The sequence below is a fragment of the Corvus hawaiiensis genome, chromosome 4, assembly GCF_020740725.1.
Source record: "Corvus hawaiiensis isolate bCorHaw1 chromosome 4, bCorHaw1.pri.cur, whole genome shotgun sequence".
Lineage (NCBI taxonomy): Eukaryota > Metazoa > Chordata > Aves > Passeriformes > Corvidae > Corvus > Corvus hawaiiensis.
The window spans coordinates 27,510,392-27,530,680 of NC_063216.1; the positions used below are offsets into that span (position 1 = coordinate 27,510,392).

Genomic DNA, 20,289 nt, shown 5'->3' on the forward strand with positions numbered 1-20,289 from the left:
ACGAAGCACACTGCTTAAGCCAGGGACCACCTGGCTGTAACTTCATCTAGGTGACAGCATATGCCTTTGTGACCCCCTCTGAAAGGCTGAAACACCAAGCAAGCTCTCAGAGGTAAAGTGAGGATTTGTAAACAGCAAGAAATCAGATATGGACTGTTCTGGAAAGGAATTTATTGTTCCTTCTCCTTTCAGAGACTGAATTTTTGTGGCCTTTGCACTGACCAAAGACACAGCAGATCGTGCTGGTTCAAGATTGATTTTTAAGGGAGCTGGTGGCTCCTTCACTGTCTCCACTGCACACAGTGTAGCAGGGAGTACTTTGAACTAGGTCCTGCTAGTAGCTCCTGTTACTGAGCATCTCATTTTTCTTCCTTGTGCTCGCCCTCACACTGCCTCTGTGAGATAAAGTGCATTACTTTCTCCACACGAAAAAAGAGCAGGTGTGTCACCTCCATGCATTTCCCCTAGCCACAACCCCGTGGTATTGGGATGGGGAGAGGGCGACAGGCAGAGAGAAGCATCTTGCCTTTTTGTCTGTCCCTCAAGGTCCTCCACAGGATGTGGGTGTACATCTATAAACACAGTGCAGAATGCACAGCAGAGGCACCTCAGCAAAAATTCAAAAGGCTGCAAAGACCAGAGTTTGGGTCTTTAGAGCATATGCTGCCATTGCAACCTTCCTCCTGAGCTGATCATCTCTCCTTTCCAGTGTCTGGAGAGAGCAATGTGCTGTGCTGCTGCCAGGACCCAAGGCTGCTTGCACATGCCACCTCCTCATAAATAAGCCAGGGACCTTCCCTCACCACATTCCCCCAGCAGAGCAGTGGCCATGGCCTTTAGTCAGGGAGCACTTCTCTCAGTTCCGAGGCACTGAGCTGAGGCTGCTGTCCTGTGCTGTGAGGTCCGGTAATCAGGTCATGCCCCCATGGTGACATCTGAGTGCCCCACATCCCTGGCTAAGACAGATGCCACGTGCTGCTCAGGTCATGGACTGACAGTGCAGGTTGTGCCGCAGCCAGATACGCATGCAAAACACCTTTCCACTTTCTCCTTCTCCCTTAGTTCTCACTGGAGTGCTTGTACAGCCAGGAGCAAACACACGACTCTGGTGCAGGGATTTTTATTTTCTGAGAAATACATACTTCACTTCCCAGTGCAACAGACCTTCAGATGCATAGTGGCGGCTGCTAGAAGCCTACGGATCACAGGGAGTACTGCTCCTCACAGTTTTGCTAATGCAAGTTTAACAACTAAGCTCTCCAGAGCTGGCAGGCACTGGAGACTGACTGGCTGCATTCACCCCCACAAAGCAAGGTAATACTGTGCTGGAAGCTTTCCATAGTAACCTGCTAACAGTCTCACCTGTGGGAGGAATGGGATGCTGTGTCCCTGCTTCCCATTCTCACATCTCTCATTTGAGTCATTCCTTCACTCATTCACCACACTCAACACTTCCCTTGATCCTCCACATCCCTTCATCTTTGGCCATGCCATTTGCCTCTCAGATGAGACTGAGTTTCAGGGAGAGAGAGAGAGGGGATAAGATAGGCTGAAGCTCACAGATAACCCTTAATGTTATTTTTCCTAAGCAAGCAGAATATTTCTTTTGTATACACTAAGCCAGGAAACGACAGTTTATCATGGATATCACTCTGAGTGCTTCTATGCTGCCTGAGTGACTCTTGGCCTCTCATCAAAGCTTTCCCACACATCAGAGATGGCCAATTACGAGATGTCCAAAATAGTGCTGGGGAAAGATGCGTGGCCAGGCCCTCCATTGTGGTGTTCCTTTGTGCGTATGTGCTAACCCTGGAAACCGAACTCCTTGTACTTGCTGGCCATGTCATTTCGGAACAGCTCCAGAGCTTTCTTCATTGCAGCCTGGGAATCAGCCCCAAAGTCTGCAGCGTGCTTTTCAGCAATGACCTTGATAATGACTTCAGAAATGAACTGTGAGGAAGGAAAGAGAGAAAGAAAAACTGAAGGGACACTCAAGGTTTATTTTCAGAAAAGCCAGACTAAGAAATAGGTTGGAGAGCCTGGAAATATCTCCGAGCTAATTCAGTAGCCCTCCCTGCAGCCTCTGGAGAGACAGTGAGGTCTAGTATGCAAGGAGCCTGGGCTAGGCAGAAGCACTGGGCTCTCTGCCTAGCTCTGATGCTGATCTGCTTCATGACCTTGAGTAGACCATGGCCCCTCCCACTTTTTGTCTGCCTCATCCATTAAGTCTGCAAATTCATGCCCGGTGTTTGTATAACACTTAGTTTTATGGGTCTTGGTCTCCAATGGATCCTCCAGGGCTTACTCTAAAATTGTATGTCCCTTGCGTCCAGTCACTGACAGGCCTTATGTAATACAGTTTCCTAGGCATGCATAGGCTGCATGGTCTGGTTTATTGTTGCCAAGGGCTGGTCAGACTGTGTGTGATGTTTAGAATGGGAATCTAAACTTGGATATTCACGTACCATTTGCATACCATGAGCCCTTTCTGTGCCTCCTGCTGCTTGTACACACAGACCTTGGACGTGAGGGAGAGCTCACTGAAGTCCAACTAGTCATCAGTAAATAAAAGCACAACTCTCACATGGCTGTCTTGCACACATTCACCACACATCAGACACTGAGATTCCCTGCCCTTTTCCATACCTCCAGATATTTGACAGGGATTTTGTGCTTGGTTGCATGGGTCTGAGCCAGGGGCTTCAACTCTGCCTCATGATTACCCTTTGCCTTCAGGATTTTTCCCAGTTGGGTAAGAACAGTAGTTCCATGTTTCTTCAGATCTTCAGAGCCCTTCATCGCATCAGGAGTCTTCAGGCCTTTGAACTTTTCAAAGCGATCGAGGGTTTCAGGATGGTCCTTAAAGAGTCTGTGGACAAAAGTAGAGGGACTTTGGAGAGCAGAAGGTCCTGACATCCCTCCCTTTGAGTATTGAATCTACTTTAATCCCATCTTCTTACCCATGTCCTAAGATGATCATCACTGTCTATTTCCATTCTCTCCGGTCATGACAGAGACACTGCCCTAAACATGTCCAACTAGAGCAACAGAGCACGTGTCTGTATTTTTTCCATGTAGTTCTGCTAACTCTTCGGCACCCATTCCCTGCATTATGTCAACTGTTTTAAGACAGAGACAAGAGCCAAGGCTGATCATGGTACTGAGAGGTGAGTTCTTGTATTCATTTGAAGGAAAACCAAAACCAAACAAAACCACCTGTCTTCATTGATCTACTATCGCTGAGGAGCCAACCTGTAGACCCCTGCCTGTCACAAGAACTCTCTTATCAGCCCATCATTTGTTGACCAGGAAAGGAGAGCTCTACAAGCTGCTCATAGCAAAAAAAAAAAAAAAAAAAAAAAAAAAAAAAAAAAAAAAAAAAAAAATAGCAGCCCCCAGCCTCAGGTCCCTTATATCTGGAGGCCATGTGTTCTTGAACATCATCTGGATGGGAGAGTTTACTGTGCCCTCAAACCCTATGATTGCAGACATGGAGGAATTTGGTTCCTGACCTTTTTTCCCACCCTCTTTCCTTTGCCTCTCTTCTCCCTCAGAAACTCCTTGGAGGAGACTTGTGTTGGCAAGGGAGCACAAAGTCACAGGGTGACATCTATTTATTTAATGTCATGCTCTACTCTGTGACACTTGTAAGAAAAATGGTATTACTTTTCCATTTGGAACTGCTTTTACTATCTTGTGGCAAATTGAGAGCAAAAGTAGCCACCTCAGAGATGAATGGGTGAGGATGGCTCAGGTTCCTGCTACCCCTCCAGCATGCCTGCTCTGAACCACGAGGGGAAAGCCATCACATTTCCACCCACTTCATTCCCACTCCCTTTCCTTCCCATCAAATGGCAGCTGATCTGGGACATGAAAAAGGATGTAAGGAAAACAGCCCCCTGCTTTGGCTCATCTTTGAAAAACATTTTTCAAAGCTTTGCAGTGGATATGCCTGGAGGTGTGGGACCCTTGCTTTAGCCATGCTTAGTGTAGAAAACCCCCCAAGCAGGTACCAGATCCCCGCTACTCTCCTCAGTGTCTGTACCCTTCCAGCACATTTGGGTGTGCACAGTCTGAGGGGAAAGCTGAAGAGAATCTCCTCAAAGTCTGCATCCCTTCTGGTCTTAAGGGACAAGCTAGGCTCCAATGTCCACCTAATGTTCTTTCCCAGTCTGCAGTATCTGGGGTGTTCACCACTCCGAGTGTCAGGATCACAAGGACATCATGGAGGTTGGGGTCCTCTCAGCTGGAGACCTCATGAGCACTTCTGACACTGGAATCTTGGAGGAGGGACATAAGGGGAAGGATGTGCCTCATTTCATACTCAGACCTCAAATTCACCATGAGGTAGTGGACAAGTGTTACCACACAGATTGCTGGCCAAAAGGCAGGATGGGCAGGGCTCTACCAGGTGAGACTAAGGTGGGGAGAGGGAAATACTCAGGTACTTCCTGGTTAATTTTACTGAAATAGATTCCAAGAAAATTGCCACAGAGGTGATGTTCCTCTCTTTTCCTTCCCTGCCTCCCCACATCCTTTCTGCAGAGCACCTGAAGACCCATGACACACAATTCACTCCAGCATTTCTCACTGTAGAGCTTGGGAAATGAGGATCCAAAGCAGAGCTTAGCCGCCAGAAGCAGAGAGACAAAGCATAGCCATGTGTTAAAAGCAGCACTGGTCTGCTCCTGCACCCACAGAGAGATGGAAAGACAGAAGCACAGCCGCTTTACACAGTAACTTTTAACCCAAAAAATAGCAATGGAAAAACCACCACCCTACAAGAAAGAAAATACCTTGTTGAAATAAACACTGACAAACATCTCTCAACAAAAGCTCTCACCTTTACTCTTAGAACTGAAGCTTCTTGCCTACCTCATTAAAACTTCATGGCCATGGCCAGCAAGGTCAGACTCCACCTTTCCCCAGATGGTCAGGACTTGCTGCCATTCCTGGTCACTGAGCCCCATGGTTCACCAAAGACAGGTCCCGAGTGCTTCCTGCAGCCGTTTATCTTTCCCCAAAGGGTAGCTGGAGAGCTCACCCGTGGGATTTATAGCCCCTGCCCACAAACCTACACCTGTCACTCATCAGCTGGACTTCTTGCTCTCTTTCAGGCTTGTCTAACCTAATCAGTCTCCCTGTTTTTTTCCTAGGAAGCTATTTTGGGTCAGGTACTATTGTGGGTGCCACTAATGGCATCATTTCTGCTTTTCGTATTGGACTGGCACATGTCCCACTCTAGACAGAAAGGGCACTGCCGGGATGCTGTGCCAGAAGCCTGACCCAGGTTCCCAAGGACCCAGAGACAGTGCCAAGCTTTATGGCAGGAGATTCCTGAAGAGCACTGTCATCTGCAAGGCCACCCTGCCTCCCTCGCCCCTGGCCTGCCAAGGGCAGGCAGGAGAAAAGGCCGGGACAGCCAGTAGCATTGACTCCATCACTCCAAAGGCCTTTCCTTGCCCATAATGATCTCACCATCCTTTTCTCCTGGGGCAACACACCACTGGTGACACGCCCTTAAGAGATAACCATATTCAGAGCAGCCCAGTCATTTCCCCACCTGCTGCAGGAGGAAGGAGGGGATAAAAACTTTATGGGAGCCAGTTCCCCCACACCTCCCTGCTGGGATCTTGCTCTTCCGGGAAACACCTAGGATTAGCTGAGTCTGGATATTGGAGCCAGCAGATGTACAACTGAGCCAGAAAGGTAATTTGCAGTGGACGAGAGATACGAGGACACAGCAAAGCTCCATTCAGCACCCACCCAGCCAGCAGTTCTGGTCTCTGGCTACTTCTCTCAAGCCAAACAAATTTCAGTGTTGGAAGGAAAAGCCACTGAGGTGACAAACCGTGTGGGTATGCTTTGGGAGAGCTCCCAGACTTTGTCCTCCCTTCCTGTCAGGACTGGTAATGGCCTGGCACACCAATGGGATGACTGGTCCCTTCCAGGAGTGGCTACAGTCAGAGCACAGCCTGATTACAAAGCCCAGCCAGCACTGCTGTCCCGAACCGTGCACCTACCTCTGGATGTTTCCAAGGAGAAAGCAGGTGAGAAATATCAACCACAGGCTGGAGGCACCTGCCTTGGGATTCAGGAGAAGAGCTTTCAACCTCACAGTCTCCACCACAGTGCTGCAGGACCTGAGGTGCATCACTGCCTCTGCACCCTTCCACTCTCTCCTAGTCCAGCCTTGCAAGGGGAGAGAAGTGCCCACATACAATGGTAATTGGGCAGCGAGGATCATGGAGGCACAGAGCCTCACACCCCTTAGAAACACAGAGGTTTAAAGGAAGTGCTGTGGGTAAGAAGGGTGGCAAAAGCCCAGTGGAGGTGTCAGCTGGCATTCAAGCCTAGAGGTAAGGACATTTTGGCCATTACATGTTGCAAGCCTCTGTCAGCCAAGTCAACTTGTGACTCTGAAATCCTCCCCTTCCATCTCCTCTATACACCAGCTTGCTTCACATCCAAAAATCTGCATCCAACACTTCAAGATTTCATCCTGATTTACCTGTGCAAACACCAGGTCACTACCAATTACCCAAACCAAGCTAAAGTGATGGAATAGAGCTTAGTACTCCTCCAACTCATTCCTCGTGCAGTTCGCCACAGTACAGGGTTGAGACGGGAGAGATCACTTTTCTGCAACCTCACTGCCCAAGTACTCACAGCAGTAATGAAGCATTTGTACCCTTCCAGGCTTGGGCAGGATCCTGAACACTGACCTTACTGGTTTACACACATTTCAGACACAAGAGAAACTGCTCCCAGTGCATGAGAGGCTGCTGCTTATGGACAGAACTCTGTATGTTCCCCAAGCTGGAACTACGCAGTTGCTGTAATAACTCCATTTGAAATCGGTCGCCTCTTCGCTCTCTGTAGCTTTCCCCAGGGCTGTGAAGCCAAAAGTCCTGGTATGGACATTAACATTAAATGGTCAGAAGACTTAAAATGAATATGAGATTCCATATTGCTTTTTTCTGCAAGCAAAGTAGTAATGAAATGAAATCATAAGCTCTTCTCCCTAGAGCTTAAATAAATAGTCTACAGAAATACTAAAAGCTTTATAGTGCACCAGACCGCCCCTCAACCCCGCAGCCGTGAAAAGGACATAACATTTTAGTGTCTACAGGCCTCTTGTCTTCCCCTAGGGGCAAAATCTATCACTTGCATAATCATCTGGATAAACACAAACCACAGAGAGCCAGCATATTGGCTGCCTCCTTTAAAACGCACCAGGTGACTGAATAGCCTGTTTCAAGCAGCTCTGCCTACACCGGAGCCGTGCTGGCACACGTGGCTGTGCCTCTGCACCCACACCTGAAGCACTCTCACTAAACCACCATAAATGGCTTTAGGCCAGGTTTTGGGGTGCATCGCTGGCGCAGTGCGGCCGCTTTCACCACATTGCAAAGCCCCCCGGGTGGACGTGCTCGAGCAGCCCCTGCTGGAGCAGGGCGGAGCGCACGGGGTGGCTCCGGGGTCCTTCCCAGCCCGGCCGCTCCGTTACTCGGCGTCCGGCGCGGGTCCCCCGCGCTGCCCGGCTCGGCCCGGGCGGGAGGTGCCGCGGCTCCGGCTCCGTGGGCCAGGGCTTGCTGCCACCTCGTGGCCACGGGAGACGGAGCCGTGGCCATCGAGGGCCGCGTCCCAGCCGCTGCCGCGATTTGGAGGCTCGGGGGGCTGCCCGACAGGCAGTCCTCTCATTTCGGAGGCAGGACAGGGACCCCAGGGCATGCAGGACTGCAGCATTGGGTGCAGAACTTCTGTAAGGGGCTCATTTTCAGTGCGGGATGTAGAGACATCGTTATTCCTTGGTCACTTGGGATGCTGTGCCTTCCACCCTATCCCCCAGCCTTGATATTGCAGAGGGCTGGGGGTGGTGGGATGGGGGCAGAGGAAGATCCCACGGGACAGCAGTAGAGCCACAGATGAGACTCAGAGTACTGCCGAGGAGAAATACTGTTTTAGAGACTTCGTGGGGCTTGTTTCTACCCAAGAATGCTACCAAAAGGTGCTTAGGAAAGGTCCCCCCACTTTACAGGCTCAGCAGACAGGTGAAGAGCCATCTCTGGCGAAAGAGTGGGTGCAATCCCACCCCTGCCTTGCTCCACTCTCCACAGCTGGCAAAATTTACAGGTATTAATGAATTTAGACCATGCCAAAATTCCATGGACAGAAAAGCCACTTGTCCTCCCCACTGACAAGGGATGAAAGAAGTTCTATGACTTGCTTGAGCCCACAGACACACCAGTAAAAGAGAAGGGATTGGCTCTTGGGGATGGTTTCAGAAACATCAGCTGTTTTGTAGTTATTACTATGGGGCTCAGACGCTCAGGTAGAGCTGGGAGGAGTGGAGGAACACACACCAGCCACAGGGATGGACCAGATCCAAGTTTGGCCACATTCAATTTTTTTCTTAGAGTATCACTGCTGTGAAGAGAGAAGTCCAACTCCAGGCTGGAAAGTGAATGTTGGAGAGCCCAGCAGTCCCCCACACTGCCTTGGTGGTTAAAAGAACAAATTTCTATCTCTGTTTCCTCTGCAGCCAGACCTGCCACAAGTAGATAAATGGACACCCAAGAGAGAGGCACTGGCAGAAATCATAGATTTCTTTTTCATTTGAAGTAAGTTTTGGAATTAAATTTCCCAGCAAGGAAGAGAGAGATGTTCCAAAATCGAGTCCTTCCTCAAGAAACAACCCAAAACATCTTGTGTGCTTACACAGCAAAAAATCTCAGAGGAACAAACAGATATTTTGATCAAATACTTTTTTTCTTTTCAATGAGGTTTTTCCCCCACAACACAATTTTTAAAAAGCCCTGAGAGCAGCCAAGGGTCCCATGGGCTGGGAGCAGTGATGACAGCAGCCCCAGCTCTGCTGCGAGCCTGGGTTGTATAAAGCATGACATGACGTAAGTAATACACGCTGCTGTGGTCAGGGGGAGGCTGGCACTCCAAAAAAGCCAGGAATATTATATAACAACAACTTACATAATTACCTCTTGCATAATGCCAGGGAAAAGGCCCTCTGTAACGCAGCTGTGGTTTCTATGGCATTTTGCTGAAACACAGCCGCTTCTAAGAGATTCATTTGAGCTTTGTTTCAGGAGCCTGCAGCTCAGCTTGTGCAGACAGACAGGTGAGACCCCTGCACTCACAGCAGCTTTAGCTGGAGAGGTGAGGGATACAGTAATGGGATCTTATAGCACGGCAAGAGCATTGGCTTTTCTGCAGCCCTGCTGTTGACTTCAGTACTCTGAGAACCAGAAGACTGTCACATAAGAGCACCATCCAAAACTGAGTGTTGCGTAGCCTCCGCTGCTTGTAGGAAGTGAGGTGGAGTCTAACTGATGATGGCAGTGGCCAAATCCCTTCCAGGCTCACTCCTCTCTTCCCCTTGTTCTTAGACACTATTCTTAGCAATGCCTCCAGGCAGGCCTCCTGCACACTGATGGATTTCAGCAGCTGAGAGGTGACCCGACCCACTTGCTTAACAGGAAGAGGAAGGACTAGTAGCAGATTTCAGCATCAGGACAAGACTTCGGATGTGAGTTTGCAGAGCTGTGCTGTGTACTTACCAGTATCTCAGCATGGATTCTCTCAGGGATCATGCCCTGTGCCATAAAGTCAGAGGTAGCTTTACCTTCGCTTCGGTGCTCACAGGATCCAGCCTCTGGTGGCTATCAGACATAACACAGGCATGACCTACAGCTCCTGTGCAGTTACTGAGGCATCTCACAACGTGTGTGACATGCACAGCACCTGGACAAAACGTTTATCTCAACTAAACAAGACACTTACTGCAGACCAGGGCTTGCATTCAGTGGGAGAATGTGCAGGAAAGCAGCAGGGCAAACCAGGACAAGAATATTTAGGCTAAAATACAGAAACTGAGGCTGTCTCTGGGGCTGCAGCAGCTCTCTCTGGGGATGTAAATCTTCTCTGAAGGACTAGGAATGCAGAGCACAAAAGGACTGAGGATTTTTTGTGGGAAACTGTGAGTGCAGTTAAAGAAAGGAAGAGTATGGTTAGAGAACAACAAACAGATTTTAAAGCCTCGTCCCCCCAGGAGCCAAAGGAGAAAACTATTGTTTAGAGGTAAGAACATGGATTATACCAGTGAGACCCCGGAGATGTCTAGGAGTCAGTGGGAAATGTGGCATGCAGCAGTCCCTTCAGGTGGATTAGACTTTTTAACACCATACTGGCACTCAAGGATTTGTGTACTGCTCACTGAAACACTAAAGCAAGAGAGGAATTCCTCCCTCGTCCCTCATCATCAATAAAATATTGTAACTAGAGCCTGCCGAAGGACAACTGAGAAAGGCAGGGCCACAAAAACATATGTGGGCAAAAAAGGTCAAGCAATCAGCCTGCATTCAGTATTGGGTGTCTGCCTGTCACCTTGAGCTCTGCAGCTCAGAGCTACCCATAGGAAGCTGCAACAGAGAAGTTTACAGCATGGCTGAGGCTGGGATTTAATGATCAGGTTAGACGAAATCCAGACAGCTGGAAGGGGTGGATGTTCCCACTCCATGCCTTATGCCAGAGAATGTCCTTTTTCTCCTCTTCCCAGTGCCTTGGGCATATGGGTAGTGCCTCACAAAGTTCCCTGCCATATTAGATGTGGGGTGCTCTCTGGGCATGGCTGGGTGCTGCTGGAGAGGTGCTCAGGTGCCTGCAAAGGCAGCAGCAACTGCAGCATGGCCAAGACCAGAGCGAGAGCAACCTCAGCCAGTGTCAGAGCTGAGCCACTGTGCAAACAAGTGCCCTGTGCGCAGCCCTCCCTTCCTTGGGACACACCAACAGCCGTGCCCAGAGTCTGCAGGGAGCCAGCAGTGCCTGGCTGCTGGTTAAACTCTCTCAACAATGAATAATTGCTCCTGTCTGAGCTGCTCCTTGAGGAAGAGGAGGCAGTGGGGCTCAGCACACAGTGCATAGCTTAGCTGTGGGCTCTCAGACTCCCAAAAGAAGAGTGGGAGAGTCCACCACTGCATGGCAAAATTGGGTGATACAACCACAAATTTCCTCCTCAGCCCACTGGGCAGGCAATGGCCCCCAAGCTACCAGCACTTAATATGAGGCTGTGCGTGTTTTTAAATTGGATTTGAAGGTAATGACAGCACATCCTCCCCCACCCCACGATGCCTGAGCAGTTCTTTATGAGGGCTTCAAATGAGCTGGATTAAGGAACTGGTCTGAGTTTGAAGTAACTGTGTTTATCTTTTGGAGAGTGTATTCTGAAGCCAGATAAGTTCTGTGGTCTGGTTTGTCACACAGCTGGACCGACACATGCTGGCAGGGGGGGATGGGGAGGCAGAGCTACTTACGCAGGCATCCTTTGTGGAAGAAACACCCATGGAGCCATCCTCCAAAACCCCAGGCAGCACTGCCTAACTAGTGGAGCAGCACATACAGATTAGGGTTTCCCTTTGCCTGAGCTTCACAGGATGAAAAGAGAGAAAACAGACACACGTTTTCATTCCCTTTGCTGGCAAAACAGCCTCTCATCCACAGAGCACGGAGCTTCTGTAAGATAAGAGCCCGTGGGGAAGCCAACATCTATCCCTCATTTTTATTGATGTTTACACTTGCCTTTTAATGAGCTCCAGCAGGTTCTCGCTTCCAGCTGCAGTTGGCCCTTTTCAAAGTTCAAGGTCTCATTTTGCATTATCGTTCCAACGCCAAGTGCACCCTTAGGGAGGAGAGGAACAACCAGGACTTTTTCTCTTCTGAGAAACAGCACCAGTTTAAGCAGCCCCTAATCCAGTAGTGCTTTCTGTGTTCTGCTGGTCTTACCAGGAACTCCTGCAGGAAAACTGATCCCTTGAAAAAAAAATACTTGGCAAAAAAAGCTCAGTTTTCTTCAAGCACATCAGCACTGGGCAGCAGCGAGCACCCTAAACACAGCACCTGTGGCCTGGCTGCCTGAGCAGAACATTGACTGCTCAGCTGGGGTGAGGTCCTGGTCCAGTGGTTCCTTAGGTAGTGGTACAAGTGTAACACAGCCTCCCTGCCAAATGCTTAGCCTGGCCAGCCGTCCCAGCTCTTTGGGGTCTGGGGTTGCATATACACGTCCCAGGCTGGGCACCTTCGGAAAGTTCACCTGTAAGTATCTTACATACACAGGATGCATGGAAAACTCATGCCAACTCATCGGGCCTCTTCCCCCAACAACACTGGTGGCAGATGCCATGGGAAAGTGTAAGAAGCAGGAACAGCTCTATTGCATCACAGCAACTTGAGGCTAAAGGACTTCCCAAGGTTATATTTGCATGCTTGCGTTTAACAGCCATAGGCAGAATTCTTCATGAGTTCATAATTTTTGTTAATCCTCTTATACATGCTCCCCAAAATATACTTCAGTCATGGCTGCAGCCTTACTAGGTCAAACTGTTTAAAACAACCTGCTGACTTGGTGACTTTGCAGAAGATCAGCCAATGCACAAAGACAAAAATCCGATAATCACTTTCTAACCATTCACAAACAGCTTTAAGGCGTGCTCATTCTAAAAAAAAAACCAAACCAACAATAAAGATGAAGCTCCATTACCCTCAAAGATCTCTGCACATGCAGGGCTCCCATCTCTGGGTCCTTTTTAATTGCGAGTTCCTCAAACACCATGGTTTTATTTTTTGATCTTCCTCCTCCTGCTAAGAGCTCCAGTGATGGTGGCACAGCTGGTCGGATCCAGCTGGTCTGTGGCAGCATCTGTCTGGAAATTGCTTATCTTAGCCTGCGGTCCTTTTATTTCCTTCCCCGTCAGCTGCAGCAGAGATTTCGCTCCACGTGGTGACTCTGCTCTAAATGAATCCATGCTCCTTCTCTGTGTTTCAGTGCTAATTTTGTGACTTGTCTATGAGTTTACAGAAAGGGCCAAATTACACTGGATTTATTATCCTCCTGATCAAAAGGCCAGCATTTATCTGCTGCTCTTGCAGACCTACAGCTCATGAAGCTGAGAGAGGTACGTTGGCCTTCACAGGAAGACATACAGGGCCTCACCTATTTATTGGGGCAGAGAGGGTCCAAATCATAAACGAAAAACAGACAAGGACACACTGGGACCACAGATCAAAAAGTCAGGAAAAGGAATGGGACTGCAGATGGACCAGACTAAGAAGGCAGACCTTTTGTGTCAAAAAACATGTAATACAAATGTCTCAGCCATGAGCACAGTCTGGGCTGAGATGAAATTTTTGGCAAGGGAGGAGTTCAGTTGGAAATTCAGGTAGGAACATGGGTAAGTTTTGACTTGTTTGGTTTTTTAAACAAACTAAAAAGACCGACTTGAGCAAAGTGAGAGGGAAGCAGAAAGTGTAATCCTGGCCACTCTGACCTGCAAGGAGTGAGTATGGGAAGTCATTGATTCCATATCTGCTGCTCCTTTTCATGATTCCTGCTTTCAGGTGTATCATTTTACAGACATGTGCCTCTCACCTGCTGAGTGATAAGCACGATGCCAGGGCGCTCCAGGGGCTGACTCTGCAGCTCAGGCCACCCTCTTGGCCTATTTTACATGGATATTTAATACAGGAGTTATGAACCATCTCATTAGGATGAAGCTAACAGAGGTTCAGGACTGCTGGCAGGACTGGCAGCTACCAGACTCTACACAAAGCAGAGGGAAATGCCCACAAGAGGGAGAGTTGGTGCCAGTCTCTACAGTGATTGTGTGCAAACGGCACTTCCCTGCCTGGCAACTCTAAGAGCCATTCCCCTTGCTCCACTTCTCCCAAGAGAAACGTTTCCCTCTCCTGGAGATTCCCTTTTCCATACTTTTCCCCTCCTCCTCTTTCTCCAGATGACTGGTATTTCATCTTCTTTGTGTGGGGTAAGCCCAAAGGCTCCACCATGTGGGTGCCAGGCGTGGCGCCATCAGAAAGGCACCGTGACTGAGATGATTTCTCTGCTCTCGCTGCTGCTCTGCCCCCTTTCCTCCCACTCACACTGTATTGTGCTGGGTGGGCACCCCTCAGCCTCAGCCCCCCTCTTGCCCAGCTCATCACTCAGAGGTGGTACCCCACCCCGGTTACTCTGGGGAGTCCTACTACCCTCCATGGGCACACATGGAAAATACTATTCCTGCTGGACTCTGCTCAGCCTCAACACCCCAGGCCTAAATCAGACTCCACTGGGGCATGGGATTTTCAATCCATTTTCCAAAAACAGTTGATGGCTACTGGCAACAGGATCCTAGAAGTCTCTGAGCTTCTGCAGGGCAAAGCTTCATGTGAGGAAGTACCGGAAAACACTGATGATGTGGGAATAGCTACTCTGCAACCTTGACGGCTGGAAGTGCTCCATAGTGCTGGTGCAGCATGAGCACCAGCAAGACTTTTCTTGTAGGATCATCCCACCAGCTCCACAAACAGCATCCCTATGCTCCCAGGTCCAAAAACTTTCAAGAAACATTTTGATGATTTTGGTTAGTGATTTAGCAGGAACTGTAATATCCCTTCCAACCCTAACCATGACTCTGTAATTCGAAGCCAGCTTTATTGTAAGTTGAAAATTTAATCACTCATTTCCAACTTATAACTCTAGGCCTGGGCTCACAAGCTCATGCACCCAGTTAACTTTTAGAGCAGCTTATGACAATCCAGCATGTGGAGAAATGCAGAGTGTGAAGAACCAGCACCTAATCCCAGCTCCTGCGGTGGATCAGAGCACCTCGTTCAGCATTCCCTGCTCTGACCTGAGCAGATACAATAAGACAGCGTCTTAGAAAATACAACTGACTACTGCAGGCAGCATGTTTTTACTTGGCTTTAGGCATGCTGACAGGAGATAACATAGCCAAAAGGCATCAGAGGTGAGAAGGCGAAGCAGAAAGGGAAGGGCCACCCCTTGGCACTGGTGAGGCAGTGAGGTTATTTACACAACAGCCAGTGGATATGTGTCTTATTTACACAGGATAAGAAGAATGAAAGTAAAGCTATCTTATGTTGAGTGACATAGTTTAGTAGTACACAATTACTTCACCTAGAAGTAATTGTGTACTACTAGCTAGAAGTAATTAAAAGTAAGGTTGTGCTCTGAGGCAGAGTTCCCCTGCCACTGAATTCAGGTCCAGTGGGAAGCTCTCACTTGCAGCCACTCACAAAATCAAATCCCTAGAGTTCAGATATTTCCCCTAGCAGCTTAACTGTTGTGTCCTCTGAAGTTATATTTTAGGTTTTAATTTCAATATTTATCCTCCTTTCTTACCTTTAATTTCTCTCTAGCTTGAAATCCAGAGGCAGCTTCCATCTGCAAAGCTGAGTGCCCTGGTGAAGGGGGACAGGATCTCATGCTCCCCCAGCTGGGCAGTCTCAGGCAGCCAGTAGGCAACCGTGTCACTGGCCAGTGTCTTCCTGCGCTCATGCAGGAGTTCAGAAGTATCCTACGGATTGGAAGGAGATCTGCCTTGGGAGTGGAGCTGGGAAATGTTATGATTTCATCTGAAAGCAAAATCAAACCACGTAGACCCCTGATGCAACGCAATGCCAGGGTGTCAGGAGGCTTTTGGCTTGCCAGGAACCTAAAAGAAATATTTTCAGCCTGAGTGAGGTTGACATAAACATTGTCTTTCTTTTTTTCTTCCCTTTGAACTCGCAGGTGAACCAGAAGCCACAGGTTTGGCCATCTTGGGAGTAAATTTACAACAGCAGCAAATGCTTTTCAAGTGCCCCAGTGAAGTATGAAACTTGCTCCTTCCTTTCTGTCTTTGCCCACGTGTGACTGCATGAGCCCTCTGTCTCTGCAAGAACATGACTTTTAGTACTCTGGCAGGAAAACATGAAACCACATTTGCCCCAGGTCCCCATCATTTTTCATCCCTGCACAGCACACACAGAGTGTGCCTTTGACAGGGGGGCTGTGTCAGAGATGCCTCCAGACTGCCACACCACAGCTGCATTACACCCACACTGGGGGGCCCAGACAGCATCCTGGGGCCAGGGCAGTGATGTCTCCAGGGACAAGAGCCCAGCTGGGCCTCCCATGGAGGAGCACCGTTAAGTGAGGACAGGATGGGCTGAAGACTTTTCCCCCACCTCCATGCACACAGCTGCAATATCCCCAGCATGTCCTGGCACAGAAACCAACAGAGCAGATTTTCACAGTCATGAACACAGGAGAAAAGAGAAACAGAGGAACATTTTGTGAAGGCTAAACACCCACACCAGCTTTGCAGAAGTGTTTTGCTTTCCACCTGCAAGTTCCCATCCGTTTAAGCAACTTAATACTGACTTTTCATTCATAGGAGTTTTTTTAAAAAAAGCATTTGAAACAAAGCTATCTAATTACAGAGTAAATATTTAGCTTGAAATGAGCAGACAGATATTCAAAGCCATTTTCTGACATGACAGATGATCTGAAAGGCACTGCGCTGCAGGCATTGTTTGCCAATCAAACCCAATTTAAAAATACAAGGCGTAGAAGCAAAAATAGACATGACCCTAAGCACAAACATCCCCACACAGGCAAATGTCTCCTGTAAAATGCCATGGGTGATTTCATGGCAGTGGAACCTGGCAGCACTGGAATAGCACCGCCCACCCCTGAGGGGGCTGCCGTGGTAAACCCATGTGAACACCACTGAAACAACACACACACATTGCCCTGCCAGGGCTTGTCCAGCTCTTCCGGTTTCAGGACCCCAGCATGGGTCCATACGTTTCCTGAAGACCTAAGGGAAATTCCTGTCCCCTTATGCATGTGACCTAACGTCCAGCTCTTGGCACGCTGGGTGAAACCTAAGTGACTCTTGTTACCTTTGCCACAGCTAAATTATTGTGACATTCAGATGACAGGTGGGAGACAGGTAATGTGGGAAACCTTTTCACCCTTAAATGCTGAGGAGCTCACATCCAAGCATTCACACCCCAGAGATGCTGATGAGCAGAGAGACACAGGAGGAGCTGCACCCCCCTATCAGCTCCAGCTCCAAGCCCACAGAGCACGCATGGAGATCAACGTTTTCCCAAAGCTTTGGCTCAAACCCTGCTGCTCCTGAAGCAGCCCTGAGCTTGCAGCAGAAGTGGATGGAGACATGACTCCAAATTTGGTGAGCAGGATTGGGAAACAGGAGCTCTAGAGCCACACACCACCCACACAATGGAAAAACCACCTCTGAATGGCTGGAGCCTGTGTTGGGTCCTTACAGGAGTGAAGGGATATGACCAGATGTGGGTATGGCTCCATGTGGGAAATGCAGCTACAGGCAGGATCTGGGGCAGCCTAGAGAGGGGAGGTATGAGAGACCTCACTACCCACACCTCACATGTGGGAAACCAGCAGGGCATTTGTGGGATTAGATGCAGAAGGAAAATTCTCAAGGCAGTAGCTCTGGGACAGGAAAACATAAGTGAGGAAATCACACAGTATCACTGAGTCACTGTGCCCACATCCTGGGAAATGCATTAGCTAAGGAAGGCAGGTTCTCCACCAGGTCGTCCTGGTGTCTAATGAGACACATATTTTGACATCAGGAACACAAGCAGCTGCAGCAATGGCAGTGAAAACATGGACATCAGTGGCTGCTGGCAGACTTGTTCTCTAGAGCACAAATACTAATGAAGACAACTTCAAGTGTGAGGTACTAGTCTGGTTCTTCAAACTGAGGGCTGGGCAGAAGGCACCAAGTGGTCTTGTGGGCAGAAGGAGGTGACACCCCTGCCCAGAGGACACAGCCTGGGCCCCATCAGTCCTTCCACACCAGCCTCTTCTTCTCAGCTGTCACTAAGGCAAACAGCCATCCCTCCTATCCTGTGCCTGAGGTTTGGGATTAAACTTCACACAGCCCCTTCCTCCTGTTCCCTCCAGGAGACCCCAGTGCCAGGATGTCTCCCCAGGGCTACCTCACCACCCCTGCCAGGCTGTGTGGTCCCTTCACATTTGGTCAACCCTTTGACCCAATTTTTAGGATTAGGACCATGCTGACAATCCTTTGGTTCTCCAGATTTCCCACCCAGGGGCTTGGGGTTTTTTTGTATGAAGCAGCTGTAAAATCAGACCACCAATGGGCCAGGTCTGAGATTGGGTCCTGGGTTTGCTGCTCTTCACTGGTCAGTGACACCTGCAAGGTGAAAGAGAAGAAGCCAGTCCTGTTTCTGGTGTGGCCACAGACCCTCAGCACTGCAGCACAGCTCTGGCTCTGGACATGGCCTTCCTGCACATGGACAGCCAGGAGATGCATGGGATATCACAGACCAAGGTGCCTCACTGTGGCCTTGGGAGGCAAAGGCTGGTAACTCAAGCTCTGGGACCTCTCCAGGCTGTTTGCAGAAACACTAGTGAAAGCAAAGAGGTGTTAAAAAATAAATTGTAAAATGAGGTGGAATAATAACTGTCCTGGATACAGAAATCTCAGAAACATCGTGGCCTTCACTGCCCTGGTGGGTAAGAGAGCTCTGGGTGTTCACGACCTTGCTGAGTCCTGCAGTGTGTACTGGGAGGCTGGCTAGACCTGGAATTATTGGTCCTTGCTCTCTTTTTAATTTTATCCACATGACCAGACTACTGAAGTACCGTTCAAAATGTGCCTTGCTGCTTTTTCTGCCTTGCATCATCCCGTGTACTCAAGCCCTGTTGTTCCCGTGGGTCATTCCTTTGGGCACATTCATGGTGCATGGTTTCTCTGACTTAGACGATGAGATGGCAGCTTTTAAAAGCATTTGTATTTTCCCCAATGCCTGGAGCGAAACTGAGGCCAGAAACATTTCTGGGCATGAAACCTGCCTCTGAGCATGTTAGGATTTTGTTCCATGAGGACTGCTTGGCTGCCAGAGGGCAGAAGCGAAGGATTTGGAAAAAGATAACTCCTGCTCTGCAGCACGCCCTGAGCAGCCACCTACCACCAAGCCAAACAGTCGGGGCAGCATAGCAGAGCTCAAAGCTTGGGACCAGATTGTTTGCAAAGCAGAAAAGAGGAGATTCATTCACTGCCTCTTCTCTCCTCCTGGCAACTCTCATTGTATTTTGGGCACAGATGCTCAGACTCAGTGCTGGTAACTGTTCTAGAAACATGTGGCCCCAGGAGACCGACGTAGCTGCAGTGGCAGGGAGGGAATGACGCGGATACTCGTGGTGAGCAAAATCTCCAGGGCCACATCAGAGATGTACTGTACCCAGACCCAGCTGTTTTTCAGGACATGCTTCCTGCACACGCAGGATTGCTGAGATCTCAGCCTTGGCAGTGCCCATAAGGATGCTCCTGTTCCTCTAGAGCCTCTCAGACGTGAGGATGCCCTGCAAGGGGACAGGAAGTCATAAAAAGGCACAGGATGATCAATATTTCACATCTTCCCAAAGGAAACCAGAGTTTAAATCCACCGTGCATCTGTGCAGCTCCAAGTAGAGATGGACACTGCTACCTCACAGGGACAAAGTGGCTCCTGGCTCTGCACCACGGCCACAGAGTACATGCCCCTGGTGCCATCAGTCGCTAGCAGGGAGAGGGATGCTCGGCCAAGGTGTTTCTCACAGGACCCCTTTGGTTTTGTCAAGGTGTTTCATTTCTAGTGGAGGCCTTGGGGAAAGGCAGCTGCCAGGGACTTCCAAGCAGGATGAGAGCATGCCAGAGACAGGCAAGACTCCAGACCATTTAGTTTTCTAAATGTAGGTTTATTGCCCACCTGGTAGGGAAGGGGGTTGGTTTCCTTTCCCTGATACAAGAAGTTGGAGGAAGCTTGCAACGTCCCCCTTGCCACAGTGCAAACCCTTCAAAAGCTTTTTCTCCTTCAAAATGAGAAACAATTAAACACACAGGTAAAGAAAAACGGTGAACAAAGCTCCCTGTGTGGTGAGCAGTGGCAACTCACTGCCATTGAGAAGAAATCTCCCCAGTTCCCCCTGCAGTGCCAGGTCACACCTGGCCTGCAAATCACAGCGGGTTTTTGTGCAGGTGCTGGGATGTCCCACCTGAGACAGCTCCCAGGGTGCTGGCATGGCTCTAAGCACTCCATGTCATTGCTGGGAGCCACAACTCCCACAGTTTGAGCAGCTCTGGCCAGGTGCAAATGTGTTCAGACCCTGGAGGGAAATTTGGCTTCAGCTTCATTTTTTGAGGGCACCATTCCTCAGTGGAGTGCAACATACTTGAGAGCCTGAAGGCTCCAGGATCAGCCAGAGGTAAATCAGGTCTGGCATCCCATCTCTGGGGCTATTTATCACCCTCCTTGCTACTAGGGATGTCTTATAGCTGCCTCCTGCATGCTGCTCCTTGAGGGGACAAGCAGAGCAAGTTCCCTTAGCTCTGCACGTGGGGTTTTTGCCCAGTTTTGGTGTGAGGCCACTGGCTGATG

At 49.3% G+C, this 20,289-nt stretch overlaps 1 protein-coding gene across 1 annotated transcript; it reads right to left on the reverse strand.

Moving 5' to 3' along the window:
• Positions 1-1,104: 1,104 nt before the first annotated feature.
• Positions 1,105-5,037, reverse strand: MB (myoglobin). The gene is made up of 3 exons (XM_048302439.1): positions 4,876-5,037; positions 2,647-2,869; positions 1,105-1,950 (listed from the first exon to the last, which is right to left on the reverse strand). The coding sequence occupies exons 1-3, from the start codon at positions 4,968-4,970 to the stop codon at positions 1,804-1,806; spliced, it is 465 nt and encodes a 154-aa protein (XP_048158396.1). The 5' UTR covers positions 4,971-5,037; the 3' UTR covers positions 1,105-1,803.
• Between the last annotated feature and the right edge of the window lie 15,252 nt (positions 5,038-20,289).

Coding starts and splice junctions, on each gene's coding strand:
- MB (XM_048302439.1), bottom strand. CDS start 4,970: ATGGGGCTCAGTGACCAGGAATGGCAGCAAGTCCTGACCATCTGGGGA. Junction 2,870..4,875: donor GGCCATGAAGTTTTAATGAG/GTAGGCAAGAAG, acceptor TTTTGTCCACAG/ACTCTTTAAGGACCATCCTG. Junction 1,951..2,646: donor TCCCTGTCAAATATCTGGAG/GTATGGAAAAGG, acceptor CCTTCCTCACAG/TTCATTTCTGAAGTCATTAT.